The 18767-nt window shown below is 50.2% G+C and overlaps 1 protein-coding gene and 1 long non-coding RNA gene across 11 annotated transcripts in view; one reads left to right on the top strand and one right to left on the bottom strand.

Annotated features, from left to right (window-relative positions):
• Nucleotides 1–18767, bottom strand: part of Sned1 (sushi, nidogen and EGF-like domains 1) — a 59905-nt gene that overhangs the window by 36286 nt on the left and 4852 nt on the right. For all 10 annotated transcript variants that reach the window (XR_005488918.2, XR_005488919.2, XR_005488921.2 and 7 more), the window contains 5 exon segments: nucleotides 6317–6604; nucleotides 3757–3897; nucleotides 3088–3250; nucleotides 982–1107; nucleotides 535–648 (listed from right to left, as the gene is read on the bottom strand). Coding sequence is in view for 7 of the 10 variants with exons in the window: in XM_039083766.2 (XP_038939694.1) it covers nucleotides 535–648; nucleotides 982–1107; nucleotides 3088–3250; nucleotides 3757–3897; nucleotides 6317–6604 (832 nt within the window). In the remaining 3 variants the exon portion in view is untranslated.
• On the top strand, nucleotides 6839–17145 carry LOC134480612 (uncharacterized). The gene is made up of 2 exons (XR_010055064.1): nucleotides 6839–9518; nucleotides 13914–17145. It is a non-coding gene; the product is annotated as an uncharacterized LOC134480612 (long non-coding RNA).

Here is an 18767-nt window from a genome sequence, read left to right as displayed (position 1 = left end):
ATAGGCGCTAGAACAGAGCTATCTTCAGGGACAGTGCAGAGTGAGGAGGAAGACCCTGAGGAGGGCCCAGTGGAGTGAAGGAACTGGAGGCTGAATCTATGGGCACATGCTTCAGATGCTCTGTGAAGACAAAGGCTACGGTAGCCTGGCCCACCCTGCACCCGGCCTGTGAGAGCTTTGAAAGGAGCAGTTGGTTCAGGGGCCAATCATGCATGTGGTAGGAAGCTGTGCTCTGCAAGCATGTACCCTGCCCCTCCCTGGCTCAAAGCTGTCCCATCTTACCCCAGAAATCCCCAACCTTCTCACTCCCAGAAGACTCCTGACTCAGACCCTGGCCCAATGCAGGACCTGGGCTCTCTCTAATCCAGAGCTTCACCCACGACCTAGTGCCTGGGCCAGGAAATCTCTGTCTGCTATGGTCTCCTGTGTTCGGTCTTACCCACACCATAAGACAGGTCCTTCCTCTGACATCAGGCTCCAGCATTCTCTCATTTTAACTCACTGGGCTGGCCGCAGCTGGCGGGTGCGTCTTACCTGATTCACAGGTGGGTCCCTGGAAGCCGGCTGGGCACTGGCAACTGAAGCTGTTGACACCGTGGGTGCAGGTCCCACCGTTCTGACATGGGTGGGAAGCACACTCGTTCACATCTGAAACATGGAGCAGGCTGGGGCCTCAGTAGAGGAAGCTGTGAAGGACTTGCCAGGGCTTTGGGTAGGGATGGAGGACGGACTAGTCCCCAGTTTCAGCCAGGCCTTAACTTAGAGTGGCTAGGAGCAGCAGCAGTGACACTCACTGCCACATAACCACAGCACTTGGCTGCCATCTGTTTTGACATCGCGTGGACAGAGATCTTTGACCTTAAAGCCACTGTTGGACCTGCGGCGTCTCCCTGAACCTGGTATACGACCAGTGGGCAGGGGAATGATGTGGTATGGGCCATCAGTGGGCACCCTGCCCCCACCTGGGTACCAACGACTCACCCAGGTGGCATCTACGCCCCGTGAAGCCAGCGAGACAGGAACAGGTGTAGGAGGGATTGCCCGTGACACAGTCATCGATGCACTTGCCACCATTGAGGCACGGACGCAGGACTAGGCACACAGAGGCTGTGGACACAGGAAGGAGCCCACGCCTCATAACACTGCATCTAGGATGTGGGCAAGAGAGCCACCTGCAATGGCCGCGTCTCCCTTCTCTCTGCCCAAAGGACAGTTTAGTGACTACAACACTGGTGACCATGCTTCTTTGCGCTCACGTTCTGGGTCTTTGAGCTGGAGCCCTGTTTGCCTGGCAGGTACTCTTGCCAGGATCTCTTGCTGATCTTTAGTGTCCTAAGTTCTGACTCTGGCTTCCTCTGGTGGCAGACACACCCACAATCACATACACCCACAGCTCCTTCTTTTATCTTTCTAATCCTTTCCACTTCTACCATGGACACTTCTAGAAGCTCGGGCCTGCTCAGCCACCCTCCTGGTCTCCTAAGTTGGCACTTCATCATCACAGCCAGTGGTTATCATGCCTCCCTAGGGTCTCTGGAGATCTCAGCAACCCCCAAGCCCAGTTCTACGAGGCCAGGCTGGGCTCCTGAAATAAGAGGTTACTAACAAATTGGCAGGTGATCAGAAAGTCTCAAGGACTCCTATTGCCTGCTCTCAGTAGGGCTCCAGGGAGACTCCAGAGAGGCCCAGTGATCCAGCACACCATTCAGACTGTGGGTGCCTTCTGGATGGGGAGCTTAGCATCCTGTCAGCTGGCTTCACTTACAGCACTGTGCTCACCTGGTCTACTTGAAATCTTGGCTGCAAGAGGAGCTGGGCTTGCTTGGTAGTTACCCTTCCAGACACAAGGCACTGACCGTTTCTCAGGCACCACCCACCCTCCCTTCTTGAGCAAGCTTGTGTCTATATAATGTCCCACAACTGCCCTTGGCATGCAGTTTAGCTGTGTCCCTCGCTCCTAGAAAGACCACAGGCACCAAGGCATATCCCTGCAGCCATTTCCTGTGCCTTCTTATCTCAGAGACCCGGATAAAGGTGCTCCGTAATGATGGCGCCCCAAAGGGATCCTCTTCCCAGAGTGCCTTTCGACTTGAGCTGCTGTGGCTTCAAAGTATGGTTTGCCCACACATGTACCTCCATTCTCACCAGAACCTAGCACTCTGGCCTTTGACAAGGGACCCCCAGTCCCCACCACAAGTGGCACCTGCAGGACGGCTTCAGATGCTATGGCCCGGAGACTTGGTGTCAGGGCTGACTGATGGCCAGGACTGGGGCTAGGGCTGCCCTGGGATTCTGCCCTCTTAAATGCTACACTTGCTGCTCTGGTCCGTGATGGCATTGAGTTCAGCTTTGGCTTCCCAGGCTGGCCCGTCACGTGGCTCTCAGTACCCAGCGTGCCAGGCATGTTCCAGCTTCTCCCTCCCTGGTATTTCACACCCTAATCTCCCTTCACCAGACAGCCTCCCTGACTCTCAGCAGCTCTGTGTGGTATCCCTGCTGACTTCTCTTGGGGGGGACTCGGTGTCAGGGAAGGGCACCCTGTTCTGTGGCCTCATTCACATGAGCAACAAGACTGTGGGATGGTCCCAGCAGCGGCCTGTCTTCAACCCAGGTTTAGGAGGGCTTGCGATGAGGGGGGTCCTCCTAATTGGCAGGTCAGCCAGCCAGTGCCCGGACACCTCTGCACTGTGGGCAGGGTGTTTCAGGGTGTGGTACCTTCTAGAGGAGTCATGGCAGTGGAGCTGGGGTTTCTGAGTGAGCACATGACTAGTCTGGGCTACTGGAGTCATCTGCCTGTTTGTGCTCCTAGACCAGCAAGACCATAAAATGCTCTGGCTTGTCACCAACATCAGGCCTATGGATGTCCTTGTCCCCCCAACACCCACCACAGATGGAGGCAGGGGTGGGATGTGGCAACCCTGCTCCCTTCCTCTCCCCAAAAGACCTAGGTCACCTGAGGCATGGGACGGGATGGACTGTGGGGGGGGTAGGTGGGAAATTCAGTGAGGTGGTGGATAGGTTCTAGCCCCTCTGCCCCACCCCTACTGCCACAGGGTTCCTCAACCCTCCCCTCCCTGAGCCTCTTACTTGTATGGCCGCAGCCCCCCACGCGCACCTGGGCATCATCGATTCTAAACGCCCAGCGCCCGGGCACGCCCACGTTGGTGGTGGTCTCCACCTCAGCCATGTCTGCTGTGCGCGACCCAGGGATGTTGAAGTAGCGGTGCCCATCACCTGCGTTGAAACCTGCCTGGGGGCGGGGCAGAGAGGGAGGCAGGTCTCCTTACAGTCATTGAGTCCTCCCTCAGGATGGCCAAGTCAGGGACAGTGGAGAGATGGCGTTGTAAGCAGATGACACTACAGATGTTGGGGTCACTTGACTGCAGCCCCTCAGTCAAGTGTGGTACTGGAGGTCCCCTTCGCTTCCAGCACTCACCACTTAGCATGTAGGCCTCAGTAAGGGCCCAGGAGAAGTGCTACTCCAGGAAAAAGTTGGCGAATGGAGGTACACAGTATAGGGGATGGGCACATTTGGGACTGCGACCTTTATGGGAGAGCAAGGGGCAAAGGCAGCAGAGTCTATTTTGTGGTGGGCACTGAGAGGTCCGTGGGACACAGTCATGTGGCTGCCACACGCTGATCTCTGAATAGGTCTGGAGGGGAGCAGGTATCTGCTATGGTGAAGGTCTGCCTACCTCTCCTTGCGGGAGGGTCAGGGGCCCCCGGACACTGGGCACCAAGTCTATCTGGGCTTACCTGGGCTGCAATGCCTCCCAAGCCATCAGCATCACCACCACTGCTGGCGTGTGTGCCCGTAGTCCACAGGATGGACTCATAGTTGAAGATGGTGAAGGAGAACCGGCCGTCAGTGATGAGCACCGTTTGGAATGTGTTGACCTGCCAAGACACGGGGCTAGCTGTGACTGGCTGTGACTGGTTGCACTCCCTGCCCCTCATCAGAGCCTCCTTGTCCCCCAAATGGACAGCCAAGCAAGGCAGGGCCATGACGGTTATATCTCTACAGTCTAGTGCACATCGACCCCATTGTAAAGGGTCAGGGACAGAACACCTGGAGCAGACACTGTCCCCAGCCTCGAGAGGCTCCTATGGAGGCTGGGGTACAGATGTCCAGTGGGCTAGCACTCACACAGCCAAACCCACAAAGTCTGTGTGGTCAGAACAAAAACAAGGGGAAAAATCAGCTTTTAGCATTAGGTTTGATGGTTTTCCTGCCCTGTGACTCCATGAACACCCCTGAGAAGTGCACCCTGAGAGAGTGTTCCAGATTGGGGTGAGGAAATGACCCTGGGACACACGGGAAACTGGAAGAGCGCATCATGTCCCACTTCACACCCCCCATGAAAGCAAATCCCAAACTCAGTGTGGTTTTAAAACAAAAACCATGGAAGTCCTAGAAGAAAACACCAGGCAATACACATTGCAGCACAGAGACTTCTGCCACGTATTAACAGCAAAGAGAGATCAATACATTTACAGACAAAAAAAAAAAAAAAAGCCTCCAAGTGGGAAAAGTGCTATAATGTCAAAATGAATGGCAGACAGTAGCAAAAAAAAAAATGTATTTATAACACATGGAAGGCAAAGCTGCTGATTTCCTGTATATCCAGAACTGTGAACAATAAAAACAAAAGGACAAAAAGGATTAAGAAAACTGGCATAAGATGTGAATAAGAACATTATACCACATAGTGCGGTAGCAACAATACTAAAAAGAGCCCAGCATGTGTAGATCCGAGTATTAAAGGAGCATACCTTGCTGTGCCTGCAGGGATAGCAAAGAAGGAAGATGACAGTGTACTTATCTGGGGTGCAGGGAACAAGCACCTCTAAATGGACACCTTGGGGATACCCTGAGAAGACAGCAAACTGCTCTGGGGATGTGTGTGTCACAGCAGGATCCCATGTAGCCACGCTCTCAGGCAGTGGTAGTGCTTGGGCCTATGTCAGAGTTTCAATCATTGGAAACAGTGAAAGGATGAACAGGAATCGTTCTTCATAACATTTGGCAGGAGAGACAATAAGCAGATAAATGCTTTGTGTGGGTGACCAGAAGGGGTGACCAGAAGGGGCGACTGTCAGCAAAGGACAGTTCTGTGGCTGTGGAGTGAAGAGATCTGCAAAGTGTCTCCATCCACAGCTCCAATAGGTGCTGCCTGGTCAGACTGTACTTCTGAGCATGTCCGGCCGCCTGCTGCCTTTGTTAGGGGCTTCTATAAACCCCACAGTCTGGGCTTGTCTGTTGGTCCCAATACTTGGGACACTGACTGCCAGCCAGTAGGTGCCCTCCAAAAAAGGCCTCACTGTGTGAATAAACTGCTTGGAAAGGCCATGTGCTTCCCAGGGCCTCTTTCCATGTGTCTTAGCTCCATCCACAGTAAGTGCTGGAAAATGGGTCTCTGGTGGACAGCAGCAGCCAACCACACCCACCAAAGACACCAGGGCTCAGCCAGTCCATCTGAGAGAAGTGAAACATCAGCCAGGTGTGGAGGCGCATAGCTGTGGACCCGCACCCTGAAGGATGAGCTGAGAGGACCAGAAATCGAAGGCCACCCACAGCTACATTGTGAGTTTGAAGCCAGCCTGGGTTACACCATACCCTACTCAAAACAAAACAAAACAAAACAAAACAAAAAAAAAACAAAAAAAAACAACAAAAGCCAACCAAGGTTGAGCTGGTGGCCCAGCTGCATGAGTGCTCCTTACACAAGTGTGAGGACAGGGATTTGAATGTTCGGCACAAGTACAAACTGGAACATGGCTGCACATAAGCCTGTCACTCCAATAAGGTAGTGGTGGAGGCAGGAGGATTGCTTGGGTTTTGTTGGCTGCTAGATTAGCTCAAAGAGCCTGTCTAGATGATTTAGGAAGTGACAAAGCAAGACAGGACACCCAGGACATACCCAACAGGCACACGCATACCCGCTTGAGCAAAACAACCAAAAAAACCTCCCACTAACTAATAAAAAAGTTAATTAAAAACTCCCACCTAGAACAGACCCTCCCCAACCCTGCCCACCCTGGAACTGCTAGAGAACCAAACCATTCCAGCAGAATACCTCCTAGCACCATGCCTCCAGTGTAGCCCCCACAGGAGGATTCTGTGCTGGGCTTCCCTGCTTCACTGAGGTAGGGAGAGTGAGGCTCTGTCCTCCACCCCGGCCCTGTGATTTCAGAAGTGGCAAGAGCCTGAGCCCAGAGTTGTTCTTGGGTATATGGCCACCTACATCTGACCTGCTTTGGCAGGGTCCCCAACCACACAGCCTCCCTTCCAGGCCACACAGCCACCTGGACTCACGGGGGAAGAGCTGCTGCCTCCGAAGAAGGTCACACGGTACCAGGTGGCAACAAAAACCCAGGTAGCAGAGAAGTCCGGGAGCTCAGGAAAGTACCGCCTGATGTCCTCCGTGGCTCTGTTCAGCATGGCTGCGTCGGTGGCCTCCCGGTAGTAGACGTCGCCTGCGCGTCGGTTATCCACGTCTGCCCAGAAGGCCGCTACCACACAGCGGTCTTTGGCGATGGGGAAGGCCACAGGGGTGAACTGAGAAACTTCCTTCAGGAAGGAGATGATCCCGTTGTTGTTCACCTGTGAGACAGAAAGCCAGGAAGCAGATGTACCAGGCACTGCAGAAGGTGGTCATCCCAGTGCCATCTCAGCTGCCCCACCTCCCAGCATCCTCTTAGCGGTCCAGCTCAGGCTGGCTGAGAGCCCTTGACGCCTGAAACGGGACCATGTGGTCCTGTTCTCACCTTGTATGCAGCTCCAGGCTCTGAGCTGTGTGTTAACCCACTGCTTAGTTGCTGCCTATGCTAGGGCTTTGAGGGCGTGGGCAAGGGCTCTGCATTGAGCCAAGTTTGGAAATAATAAACAAGAGGCTCAGGGACCAGCATAGCTTGGAAAGGCTGTGATGGCCAAGTTGGGAAGTGTGTGCTTGGGTCTCCGAGCAGGCAGGAGGCTCTCCCTGACCCTCAAACTTACTAGCCATGCTCTCCTGAGGCGGTTTAGCCTACCCCATCTGTGTTCTGGTTTTCTTGGCTAATACTTAACCTGCCATGTGTTAAATCTTTAAGTCAAAGGTGGGGTGTTTGGGAGCTGGTACAGTTATCGGGGAGAACTCTTATGAATGACATCAATGCCCTCATGAAAGAAACCCAAATGCTGCCTTCTGCCATGTGAGAAGACTCCAGTTTATGATCCAGAAGTCAGGCCTCACCAGTTATGGGATCTGGTAGTGCCTTGGACTTCTCAGCCTTAGGACTGTTCTTTAAATCCTGTGGCTTATACACTGCACAGTAGAAGGCATTTTGTTACAGATGGACTCTCTCTAGCTCTGACCTCACAGGGCACTAGGGTTTCAGCTTGTTGTTTGGATGGATGATGGCTATGGGGGAGGGGGAATTAAGTTGCAAAACCTGTCTTGGGTCTGAGTTCAAATGTTGACAGTGTTTGCAGAAATATCCATCATCGCTTTCTCCTCTAGATATTTACAGCCCGAAGAGTGATCCCCTATGGACAGTGCTCCTGCCAAGATTAGCTAAGCCTCCTTGTTCACAAGGACACAATAACGTCAGCTCCCTGTTCAACTGTATAAATTAGACATGCTGAGCTTCCAGGGTGCAGTCTCCATCGATAACCCAAGCCACATGATCTCGTATGTGTATCTGTGGGTCTTCTTTTCTTCAGTCCCTTGCTGTCCCTAGTCAGGGTTGTGGGACCTTCTCCGCACAAGAACATGGCAACTGGTAATGATTAACACAGTAATTAAATGCACGTTAGCACTACAGAACTGTGCATACCTAAAATCGAAGACATATGTATTTTATTACAGTAAAAAATTGGGAGGAAAGGGTCATGGCAAAAAAAAAATCTTGATGGTATTTATAAAAGAAGGTTTCTCAAAAGGCAAAATGTAACAAGCAGTCAAATACATATAACCAAGAAACAGGAGAGAGTTCAAAATGGATTTGATGCAAGTACAGAAAAGTGGTGAACTGAAACCGGAAGGCGGGTGGGTTAAGTAACTGTCAGGAATTGGGAACAGAGACAAGATGGAGCACTTGGATCACAGGCGAAGAGGCACGAGCCGGCACAAGGACCAGAGAGCAGTAAGGACACAGGCATTGGAGAATCTTCCAGGATTGACAAGAGACATGCAGCTGCACCTCCAGACCTCGGGGACTAAAACAAAGCCACACTGAACCAGTTGGGAAAAAGTAGAAAGCCAAATGCAGGAAGGCACTCTGAAAGAAGAGAGCTGACGGACAACAGTCAGGAGCTGTTCAGGTGCTCATGGCTGACTTTTTTATAAAGCATAATCTCAATCATCATCATCACCACCACCACCACCACCACCACCACCACCACCACCACCACCATCATCATCATCTTATTATTATTATTATTACTATTATTATATTATTATTATACATTCCAACCACAATTCCCCCACTCCCCTCCCAATCCCCCCACCTCACCTTCATCCACCTCCCCTTTCTCCCAGATCCACCACTCCTCCATTTCCCTTCAGAAAAGGGCCAGCTTCCTAGACATGTTCTCTCTTATTAAGCCTGGACGATGCAGCCCAGTATAAGGAAAAAGGTCCCACAAGCCAGCAAAAGAGTCAGAGACAGCTCCTGCTCCCACCATTAGGAGCCCCACAGGAAAACCAAACTGCACAGCTATAACATGTATGCAGAAGGGTTAAGTCAGTCCCAACCAGGCTCTCTGGTTGGCAGTTCAACCTCTGTGAGCCCTTGTAAGCCCAAGTTAGTTGATTCTGTGGGTTTTCTTGTGGTGTCCTTGACCCCTCTGATGCTTATAATCTCTCCTCCCCCTCTTCTGCAGGACTTCTCAAGCTCTGCCTGATGTTCTGGTGGGTCTCTCTGTGCCACTTGACTTTTAATGGAAGCTAAAGAACAGTGGCATTTTAAGTTCAGTGTGCCAGGAGACAGCAGTGCCAACGTAAAGACCTAGGCTCAGAGGAGACACTGAAGCTGCTAAATGAAGGTGATTTACACAGCCAGAAATAAATGCATACACAGAAATACAGACCCACACTTAAAGATTGAATCAACCTCAAGTTGACAGGAAACGCAAGGTCAGAGATCCAAGAAGGGAAGAAAGGAGAAATTAGAGCATAAATCCATGTGGACAAGGACCAAAAGGGACACCACAGCTAATGGAACAGTGCAGAAGATCTACAAATTAAAACTCAAGACAACAAAGGCATTCTGCCTGGGAAAGGCATCAAAATGAAGTCTCCTCAGGTCACTGTATGCTCCAAGGGGGAGTAATGGGACAGTGGAGTTTTTAATGAGCTTCAGTATGTTAACAGTTGTACGGTGCCATCTGGAGAATCTTTGAGACCACAGAAGCAGCACATCCTTGACAGAGAGGTGAGATGGAGCAGTTAAAATACTCAAAATGGCTGAAAAAACTAACCACGAAACAGATAGTGTTGCAGTTCTGCTCCAGCTGCTGGAAAATTTCCCTAATGCAGGTGTGTGTAACAAACTCGGCTCCCTCAGGAGATGGTTTCCCCAGTGAAAGTGTTGCCGCCGCTCTGTTCTGGAAGGGGTGGGGGTTTGGGAGTCTGGTGGGTAGGGTAGGTTTCCCCAGTGAAAGCTCTGCTCTGGCAAAAGTGTTACAACTGTGTTCTGAAAGGAATCCTGGCAGTCAAGAGCCAAGGAGTACGACAAGGTCACACCACAACAAGGTCACACCACAACAAACCTCCCACGAGAAGTTTATTAGGAGGGAAAAACCCAGGAGGGTGGCTGCCTCTGCCGGTGAGAAGCAGCAGAGAAGTGGGCAGCACTCAGGGTTCACAGAGGGTGTCTTGCGGAGGGCGAGGCCAGTTTTCCAGGGTGGCCTGGCATTGGAGGGATTACGTGACTCAATCTATAGGGCAAGCTCAGGGATTGGTGGGATATTTTTTTTTTCTTGTTGGGCAGAGTCTGGCCGCTCTCTGGCCTCAGGCCATTAGAAAAGGACCATTAGGGTCCTTAGGGACATCTGGGGCTAGGACCTGATCACTTCCCCACCTTGAGGGGCTGGAAGGCAGTTACAGCTGTTTTAGCCTGTATGCCCTAGCTGCTAGAACTCCTCAGGCAAGGTCGGGTCACTTGCATGCACTGAGGGTTTACAAAGGTTACAACAGTTAGAAAGTTTGCAAAGGGAGTCCATCGCTTCTCTAGCCTTTTGGCTAAGATCAAGTGTAGTAAACTTCGTTCTGCTTGAGTTGGTGTGGTTAGCCAAACCGCAAGGCAATGGAGACTGGGATCACCTGCCCATCAGCTGAAACAAACAGCACAGGATGCAGATGCACACACCTGTCCGCCACACAGTTCATTAAAATGAACCAAAGGTTCCAGTTTGGAGATACTCAGTCTAAATGCCAGCCAAAGGAGAGCTGGCACGGCTGTATCATCATCAAAGTAGACCACGAGGCCTCATGGATTCCTAGGGGTAAACATCATTTCACAACCATCATGCAGGTGTAATGGTGTCACACCTCACCATTCCTAATGGGGCCTCAGCAGACCAGTGGGTGACAAATGGACATCGGTCACTTTGTGACCACTTGAAAATATTCTCTGGTAAAATGTCTGGGCAAAACCATGTGGGCTGAGGAGGCAGCCCGGTAAGGGACGTATTCACTCTGGCCCCAGCCTTGTTTTTTGCTACAAACAAGAATGCCAGTCCCTGCCAGCTATCGGCAAGGCCATTTCCTTGGATTGTGTTTGCAGAGCTCAGCCCTGAGAGATGAAATATTGTCCTCTTGGGGCTGGAGAGCAGGCTTACTGTAAAAGCCAGGCTCCTAAGCTAAGAGAGCAAACCCACGATGTGCGTGACATCTCCTTGGGCCTCCATGTTGTCCCCAGTCACTCAGTAAGAGGTTCAGACAGAAGAACTCTCTGAAAGAGGCTCACATGACTTGACCTGGACAGACAGTTGTTGAGCAGCATCGTGTATGTGATTGAGTCTGGCAATATGTAAAGGGGATAAATTCCTCAGAGTCATCAAGTTGTGGCTTTGTTAGGAATATGAGGCATAGCTTATATTACAAACTAATTATCTTAATGTTTGATTAAACCAATTCTCATAAAATTTAAATTATAAATTTAAAAATCGAAGGAGAAGTAAATAAGAAATACCCAATTTAATAAAAATGGAAGAAAAAAAGTTGAAGGAGAAAATCCCCAGTCCATAAGTTAAAGCTGGGCATGGTCTGAGGGTCTGTAATCCTAGAGACAGGCGGATCCTCCCAGCCTTGCAGAAGCAGAAAGCTCCTGCTTCAGGCTTTCTGTCATTTCTGACTCTGCACTGGGACTTCTGGGCAGGGAGGCCTCGGGAAAAGTTTTTGTTTTTCATTTTTTGTTCGTTTGCTTTGTACTTTTTAGTTATTCCTTTTATTTTTTAATATTATAATATACTCGTATCATTCCTCCCTTTTTCTCCCTTCCTCAAAACTCTTTCTTCCAAATGGATGGCTTCTTTCTCTCATTAATTGTTGTCACATGCATATATTTAGGCACATAAATATGAATTCTCAAACACAACCTGCTCAGCTGTACAGTGTTACTTCTATGTGTGATCGCAGGCTGGTCACCATTTGGTATTGGATGACCAACTGGGGAAATAGTCTTCCATGGGGAAGGACTGTTTCTCCTGTCCTCAGCCTTCCTTTGTTGACTGTAGTTCTTTGTATAGGGTTGAGGCCTCCTGAGCTTTCCCCATCACGGTAAGTTTCTTTTTTCTTTTTTCTTTTTCTTTCTTTTTTTTTTTTTTTTTTTTTTTTTTTTTTCTGAGCTGGGGACCGAACCCAGGGCCTTGCGCTTGCTAGGAAAGCGCTCTACCACTGAGCTAAATCCCCAACCCCACGGTAAGTTTTAATATCTGTCCTTCTAGCTTATGTTCCCAAAATGGCCCTGGTTTTTCTTTCGTGTGTGTGTGTGTGTGTGTGTGTGTGTGTGTGTGTGTGTGTGTGTGTACATGCATGTACACACCTGCAGAAGCCAGACAAGAAGAACATTGGCTTTCTCCCTATATTGCCGTCCACCTTATGTTTTAAAAACATTTAGTTAGTTGTGGGTATGATGGGGTGGCTACATATTTATGGCCTATGTGTAGAGGTCAGTGGACAACTTGTAGGAGCTGGTCTCTCCTGTGATATGGACCCGAGGGACTGCACTGAAGTCATCAGGCTCATCAGCACGTGCCTTCACCACCAAGCACACCCATAGGTGTCCACGAAGTATGCACCCCTCCCTAGAATATTCTCCCGTCTGCAACCAGACGGCTAAGCCTGGATGTCACCGTGACAGTGGAATAGCCAGGCACAGAAAGACAAACACCACATGGCCTCACACAGAGAATGTGAAAACACGAACCTCAGAGCAGAGAGTAGATGTGTAAGACATGGGAAATTGGGGGAGGGGGGGCAAGAGGCAGCAGGAATGGATTTTAGTCTTCAGGCATTAGTTATATAAGGCTCTAGTCCCATGGTGTTAGTTGCATTGGAAATACAGTATCACTCGCTTGATATCAGATCAAATCCCACCTGTGCCAAGCACCCGTAAAGGAAGGCACGTTTTTACCATGGCCGTCATTCTCAGTGTACACATAATCATTGCATTGCATAAAACTCAAACACACACACACACACACACACACACACACACACACACACACACACGTAATTTTGTCAATTTTACTCCAATAAAACTGGGAAATTTAACTAAAACAAAACTAAGAAGAACCAGTGTCTATCACTGTAAGGCACATAAACATCTCACAGTCTTCTCTGACTGTCACACAGCAATGACAAGGAGTAGACAGGACCATCGGGAGCAGGGTAGCCAGATGTGGTTGCTCTGGAAACAGTGAAGGAAAGAAGGTGGTACCTCTTTGTGGATGGAGTGAAGGCTGTGGACAGGCCTCAAGGACCTGCTGTTAGAGCCAGAGGGACATGCAGGGGTTGGCCAGTGGGGACCACCCAGAGGTGGGGTGCAGGGTACAGTGGACAGCCCTAGGCCTCTTCTGGGAGGAAAGACCAGCGGGGTCTGCATTACACTTGCTTTTCTTGGTACACACACGTCAGGAATCCCTTTCTGACTGTGCTTTAGAGAAAAGATATAAAGACTAAAAGTCACAGACGGCAAAGGCTACTGACTAAGAGGTGGTCAGTGTCTTTGGGGCTGGCACTACAGATGGCGATGTGCCACCTACAGACTGGGGTCCTGTTGTGCTGCCCCCTCCCCACAACCACACGCTCATGGACCACTCACAGCCCCCTGAGTTTTCCTTCCTGCCTTAGAGTGTGAGGTGTACCCTGTGTTTAGAAGAGGCCTCTGGCCTTTAAGGTCTCCTCAGCTCCACCCTACACTGCTGCTGTTCTTCTCAGGGTTGGGTAGGAGCAGGCCCAGAGCTGTGGGGGGAGAGAGTCCAGGAAGGAGGCAGAACAAGCCAGCCCTGTTCCCATGCCAGGCCTGGGCAGTGCCAGGACCACAGCAGAGCAGGTATGGGAGCCCAGATGCTGGGCTGGCTCATTCCCTTTCCTGGGCACAGTGTCACTGCCTTCCTTTCTCCAGATGGGATGCATGAGTTTCTTGTGGAGGTGGGCAACGGCAAGGCCCAGGCCAGAGGTCTAGGGAGTAACGCGTTGCCCTCCGCTTCAGGCCCCGGCAGAAGTTGTGTCTCCCTACATGTCATTTATTATAGTTTCTGTGTACTTGTGACGCCACTTTGCAAAACATGCAGGACAGTGTGGAAAACCAGAAGGAATGAGACCTGAGTGCCTGACTGATCCCCCCTCCTTCCCGTCCCTCCCAGAACCCTAGATGCCAGGCATTCCTAGACAAGCAACTGTTTGATCCTTGCCCTTGCTTTACAGGTGACATCCAGTCAGCTACTCAGCCACTAGCTCCTCAGAAACCTGATCATGAGCCCAGACGTTGTCCTAAGTGGGGGCTGCACCTGCAGAAATGCCGAATTCCCACCACCTCCACCTCCACCACCACCACCACAAAAAAAAAAAAAAAAAAAAAAAAAAGCCTGCCACCCTGGGAAGAAGGATCTGCCTGGCCTTGGTTCCAGAGTCGTCGTAGCCTTCCCTGGCCCTTTCCTGAAAGTTAGGCCTGCAGGGCCTTCCTGTGGCCACTCCCAGGCCTCCTCTGGGACCAGCAGTTCTTGGGCCAGTTCAGGAACACCGCCCTCTCTTCAGGCTGAACACCTGTTGTTGAGACAAACAGGGCTGCCACTTGGAGTCACACTCCAGGGTGGGTGATGTTCCAGGAGGGACCCTTCAGGATGACTGCTGGCAAAGTCTGCAGAGGACAGAGAAGAGTATAGACCATCCCTGCTTCCCAGGGATGCCCTCCCCTCCTTGGCTAGCTAGCCTTGCCAGGACCAGGCTGTGCAGGGGCAAGCCGAGATTCCTGGTCAGCTGCCCAACTTCCTTGGGAGGCTGGGAGCACACAGTGGAGGAGGTTAGAGTATCCTGGATGGTGTGTGACTGCCTACATGCCTGCCTGCCCACACTCTCCTGTCACCGCTCCCCCTTACTTCCCCCTTCTTGCTTCTGCAGGAAGGTGGCCCTGGCTGGAGGAAGCAGAGAGGCAGGGCTGTTGGCATTTCCGACTTGTTTGAAGTCAGGAACGCCTGAACACCAAGTGCAATGTGACCCGAGCTTGGGCCAACTACCCTGAAGCCTGGGGCCAGAGGCTGCTCTGAGTAGAGGCTCTGGCCTACAAGAGAGACTGCTCTAGTCATGCCAACATCTGATCAGATCAATCCCAGTTTCGGCTTCTCTATCCTGACCCAGATGACAAAGTTCTCCCAACCCCATGTTTTTTACACTTGTTTTGAGGGCTATAGGCATGTCTTTCATTTCCTGTCAGCCTTCTGGGCAGCTAGGGATCCTCTTACAGGCATGGTGGGGGCTGGTGTCCTGGGCAGGACTGCTGTGTGAGCATCCCTTATTCTCAGCCCTGGAGGGCTCCCCGAGAAAAGCACCTTGAGACAGCCATCATGGAGTTATATACATAATTGTGGGAGGGACAAGAGAGTCACTAGGGGCAGTCAGGATAAATTGCAGGAGGGGTCATTTGGGATTTTGTCTGTGCTTACTCTTGCCATCTGTCCACAGTGTCTCCCTTAGCTCACTTTCTGGTATGATGTCTTTATCTAAGCCTGTGACAGAGTATGGCCGGAGGTGCTCTTTTATGCACCGTCTCCAGATGTCTCTGACTTGTCCTGTGTGAATGGAGCTGTTGCTTCACCCCCAGCACACCTGACCAGGTGCTGCTTAAGTGCCAGGTTCAGCAGGGCCAGAACCCAGCCATCTGGACATTCCCCGCCAGTGAGTAATGACTGTGCCATGCCTCATGGTCTAACACCCTTTTGTGTCCACCACTGGCTAGGCCACTGCCTCCTGGACTCACTTGAAACTTTGGGCCTTTAGCCTGCAGGGAGAAGAGCCTCTTTCTGGCCTCCCAGAAGAGCTGCAGCTGCCATGTCAGAGGGAGAATTCCCAGGCCAAGCTTGTGGCCTCCTCCCCACATAGAGCGTGGAGTCCTCCAAACTGGACTCCTGGGTACAGTGGTCGTGTCTCTGGGATCTCGTTCCGGTTCTCATCCCCAGTGGTCCTCTAAAGTTCCTGTGCCTTCTCCACTTCCCATCCTGCCATCTAGTACAGACAACAGATAATGTTTGTCTCAGGGGCCTGAGAGGCTAGCTATGTCTGACTCTTGATAAGCTCTGTATAAGCTCAGAGGACACTGAGCTTGCCGTGGACGATTAGGGTCAAGGCTCTGCCTAGAAGCATTCTCTCTCTGTATTCCGAGAACCTTTAGGAGACCTGAGCATGCACCGAGTCTCAAGGACAAGGGGGCAGGTCAGTGGGTGCATAATTATGGAAGGCTTGGTGAGCAAATAACTTGGCCTGCTTTGTAAAGAAATACACACCCCACCTCATGCACGTATATCAGGCTGGGAAGATGGCTTAGTGTTGCCTCAAAAGCACAGGGACATGAGTTCTATTCTTGAAACCCTCATTAAAAAGCCAGGTGTGACGTCATGATTGTCATCCCAGCGCTGAGTAGTAGAGACCATATTCCTGGGGACTTGCTGGCCAGGAAGTCTAACTTGCTTGGCCCGAAGTGTAGGAGGTTCTCGTCACCACAAGCACACCAGTCATGTGCTTCACTAAGTCATCCTGATGTCCCAGGGTGATGGGAATTTTCAGCTCTATTGTCACCCCAGGGGACTATTTCTGCCAGGACTGTAAACACTTACATATGTTCATCATGCACATATTCCCACGTCCGAATCCACTCTCACGAGACACACAGAGATGCAGGTACTGTAAGTCAAAGTGATCCGTCCAACTCAAACCCAACACAAAGCCACATTTTATTTTATGCTTCCTCCTCTCTGAACCTTCAGTTGTCATCTCTAACAGTGATGCTCTGTGTCCTATAAGCCTTGTTGTAAACTTGACACAGCCCAGAGTCCTCTGGGAGGAAAGCCTTGATTGAGGAATTACCTAGGTCAGACAGGTCTGGACTTATGTGTGCAGGATTGTCTTGAGTACTAATTGATGCGGGAGGGCCCAGCCTACTGTGGGCGGTTCTATACCCAGGCCCTGGGTTGTACAGGAAAGCTAGCTAAGCATGAGCCTGCAAGCAAGCAAGCAAGCCGGAGAGCGAGCCAGAAAGGAGAGCGAGCCAGCAAGCAGCATTTCTCCATGGTTCTTGCCCGGATGTCCCTTAATGGTGGACTGTGACCTTGAAGTGTAAGCTAAATAAACCCATTCTTTTAAACTGCTTTGTCAGTGTTTCACTAGAAACAATGTAATAGAAAGTAACGAGGAGGACGCTCACATCAGTCCCTGTGCCTTTACTTATTCATTCATTCCTTTCAGAGTTACAAACACACCTGTGAAGAACAAAACCAAGTTCGGAGTTCAGTATTTATTTGCCATTCTTTTTCGTCTATTTTCCGAGCACGTAGTCAAAGTAGTTCCCTGAAATTACCTTCTAAAATTAGTACTAAAGCAACTAGTCTACATATAAGCCATATAAGTGAAAGGAAAAGAGAAATAAAAGATGTGGAAACAATTAAAACTTCTGTTGGTCCTGCTAGTTCTATTAGTACTATTATTCTATTAGTAAAATAAATAAATAAACAAAGCAGCTGAGGACTAAAAGATGTCTCAGCGAAGTGCTTGCTGCATATGCGTGGGGGCCCTAGAAGCTTCAAACAGAGCTGAGCTGCGGCTCACATCTGTAATCCCACTGCTGGAGAGGAAGAGATGGGTGGGACCTCAGAGTTCCCTGGACAGCCAAGCTAGCTGAACTGACACACTCCAGGCTAATGAGAGACCTGGTGTTAAAAATCAAAAAGGACTGAGGAAGATACCCAAGGCTTACTCTGGCCTACACACACACACACACACACACACACACACACACACACACACACACACACACACGATCACTCACACAGGTGAATATGCACACATAAATGAGTAAAAATCTAAAATAAAATACACTGAGTCAGGCATGCTGCCATGTGTCTGTAACATTAGCATGGACACACCTGAGACAGGAGGATTACAAGTTCAAAGCTAGTCTAAGATATATAGTGAGACTGTCTTGAAAAACCAAGGGCTGAGGATGTATCTAAGTGACAGAACACTTACCTAGCCTGCTCAATCCTCAGAATCAAAAACAAAGGCCATATCAAAGCAAAGACCACACTGAATGGTATTGTACGAGGCTGGGCCACTGCAGATCGGACTGTCAGTAAATCTGAAAACACCCCAACTCAATCAGTCTACCTCAAGTACTTGCTATCCCTCCCCCTCTTGGGCATATGCCCAAAGACACCTGCTCAAACATATTCATTGCTGCTATAGTCATAAGAGCCAGGAACGGGAAACAACCTAGATGTTTTTTCAATAGATGAATAGATGAAGACATTGTGGTATATTTACACAGTGGAGTATTACACAGATGTTTTTCTAAAAAAAAAAAAAAAAAAAAAAAAGGACACCATGAAATTTGCAGGCAAATGGATGGAACCAGAAAAAAAAATCATCCTGAGTGAGGTATCCCACACCCTTATAATGAGATAGATCTCATTAGGAAAGGGAAATAGAGTAGATAATTATGGAAGGATATTGGGGGGGGGGCTGGGACAGGAGGATCAGGTGGGGGAGGGGAGAAGAGAGGAAATGAGGAAGGGAATGTGTGGGAGAGACGGCTAACAGTAAAGGATGTTTGAAGGGTCGTATGGACACCTAATACAGAAGCATCTTAAAATATACACATATATGGAGGTGATCTAAATGAAATTGTCAAATAATGAGAGACACAGAGTCCCAACAGGCCATCTCCACTACTGGGGTTGGGTTACATCTAATTGAATTGTGGGCCAAAGGGATCCCATGGGAATCCCCAAATAACCCACGCTGCTGCCAAGACTTCAGACTGCTTTTCACAAACTGACAGCAAGGCCCTACTGCCAAAGACAACACACAGCCCACTGAACATGGAGAAGTCAAGATGGTGCCTGCAAAGAGCCCTCATTCCTACATCCCAGTGTCTTTGGTACAGGAAGATAGCACCAAGCCAGCCGCCAACCCTTTGATGTACGGTGGCGTGACACCTGTGAGATAGGCTAGGGCAATGGCAGCACACACTCTGTGGGAGTGACCAACAAGTATCTGATTTGACTTAAGGCC

This window comes from Rattus norvegicus, chromosome 9 (assembly GCF_036323735.1).
Source record: "Rattus norvegicus strain BN/NHsdMcwi chromosome 9, GRCr8, whole genome shotgun sequence".
NCBI classification, from domain to species: domain Eukaryota; kingdom Metazoa; phylum Chordata; class Mammalia; order Rodentia; family Muridae; genus Rattus; species Rattus norvegicus.
Note: the sequence above shows the minus strand (reverse complement) of the source record. Positions and strands in the feature narration are given on the sequence as shown.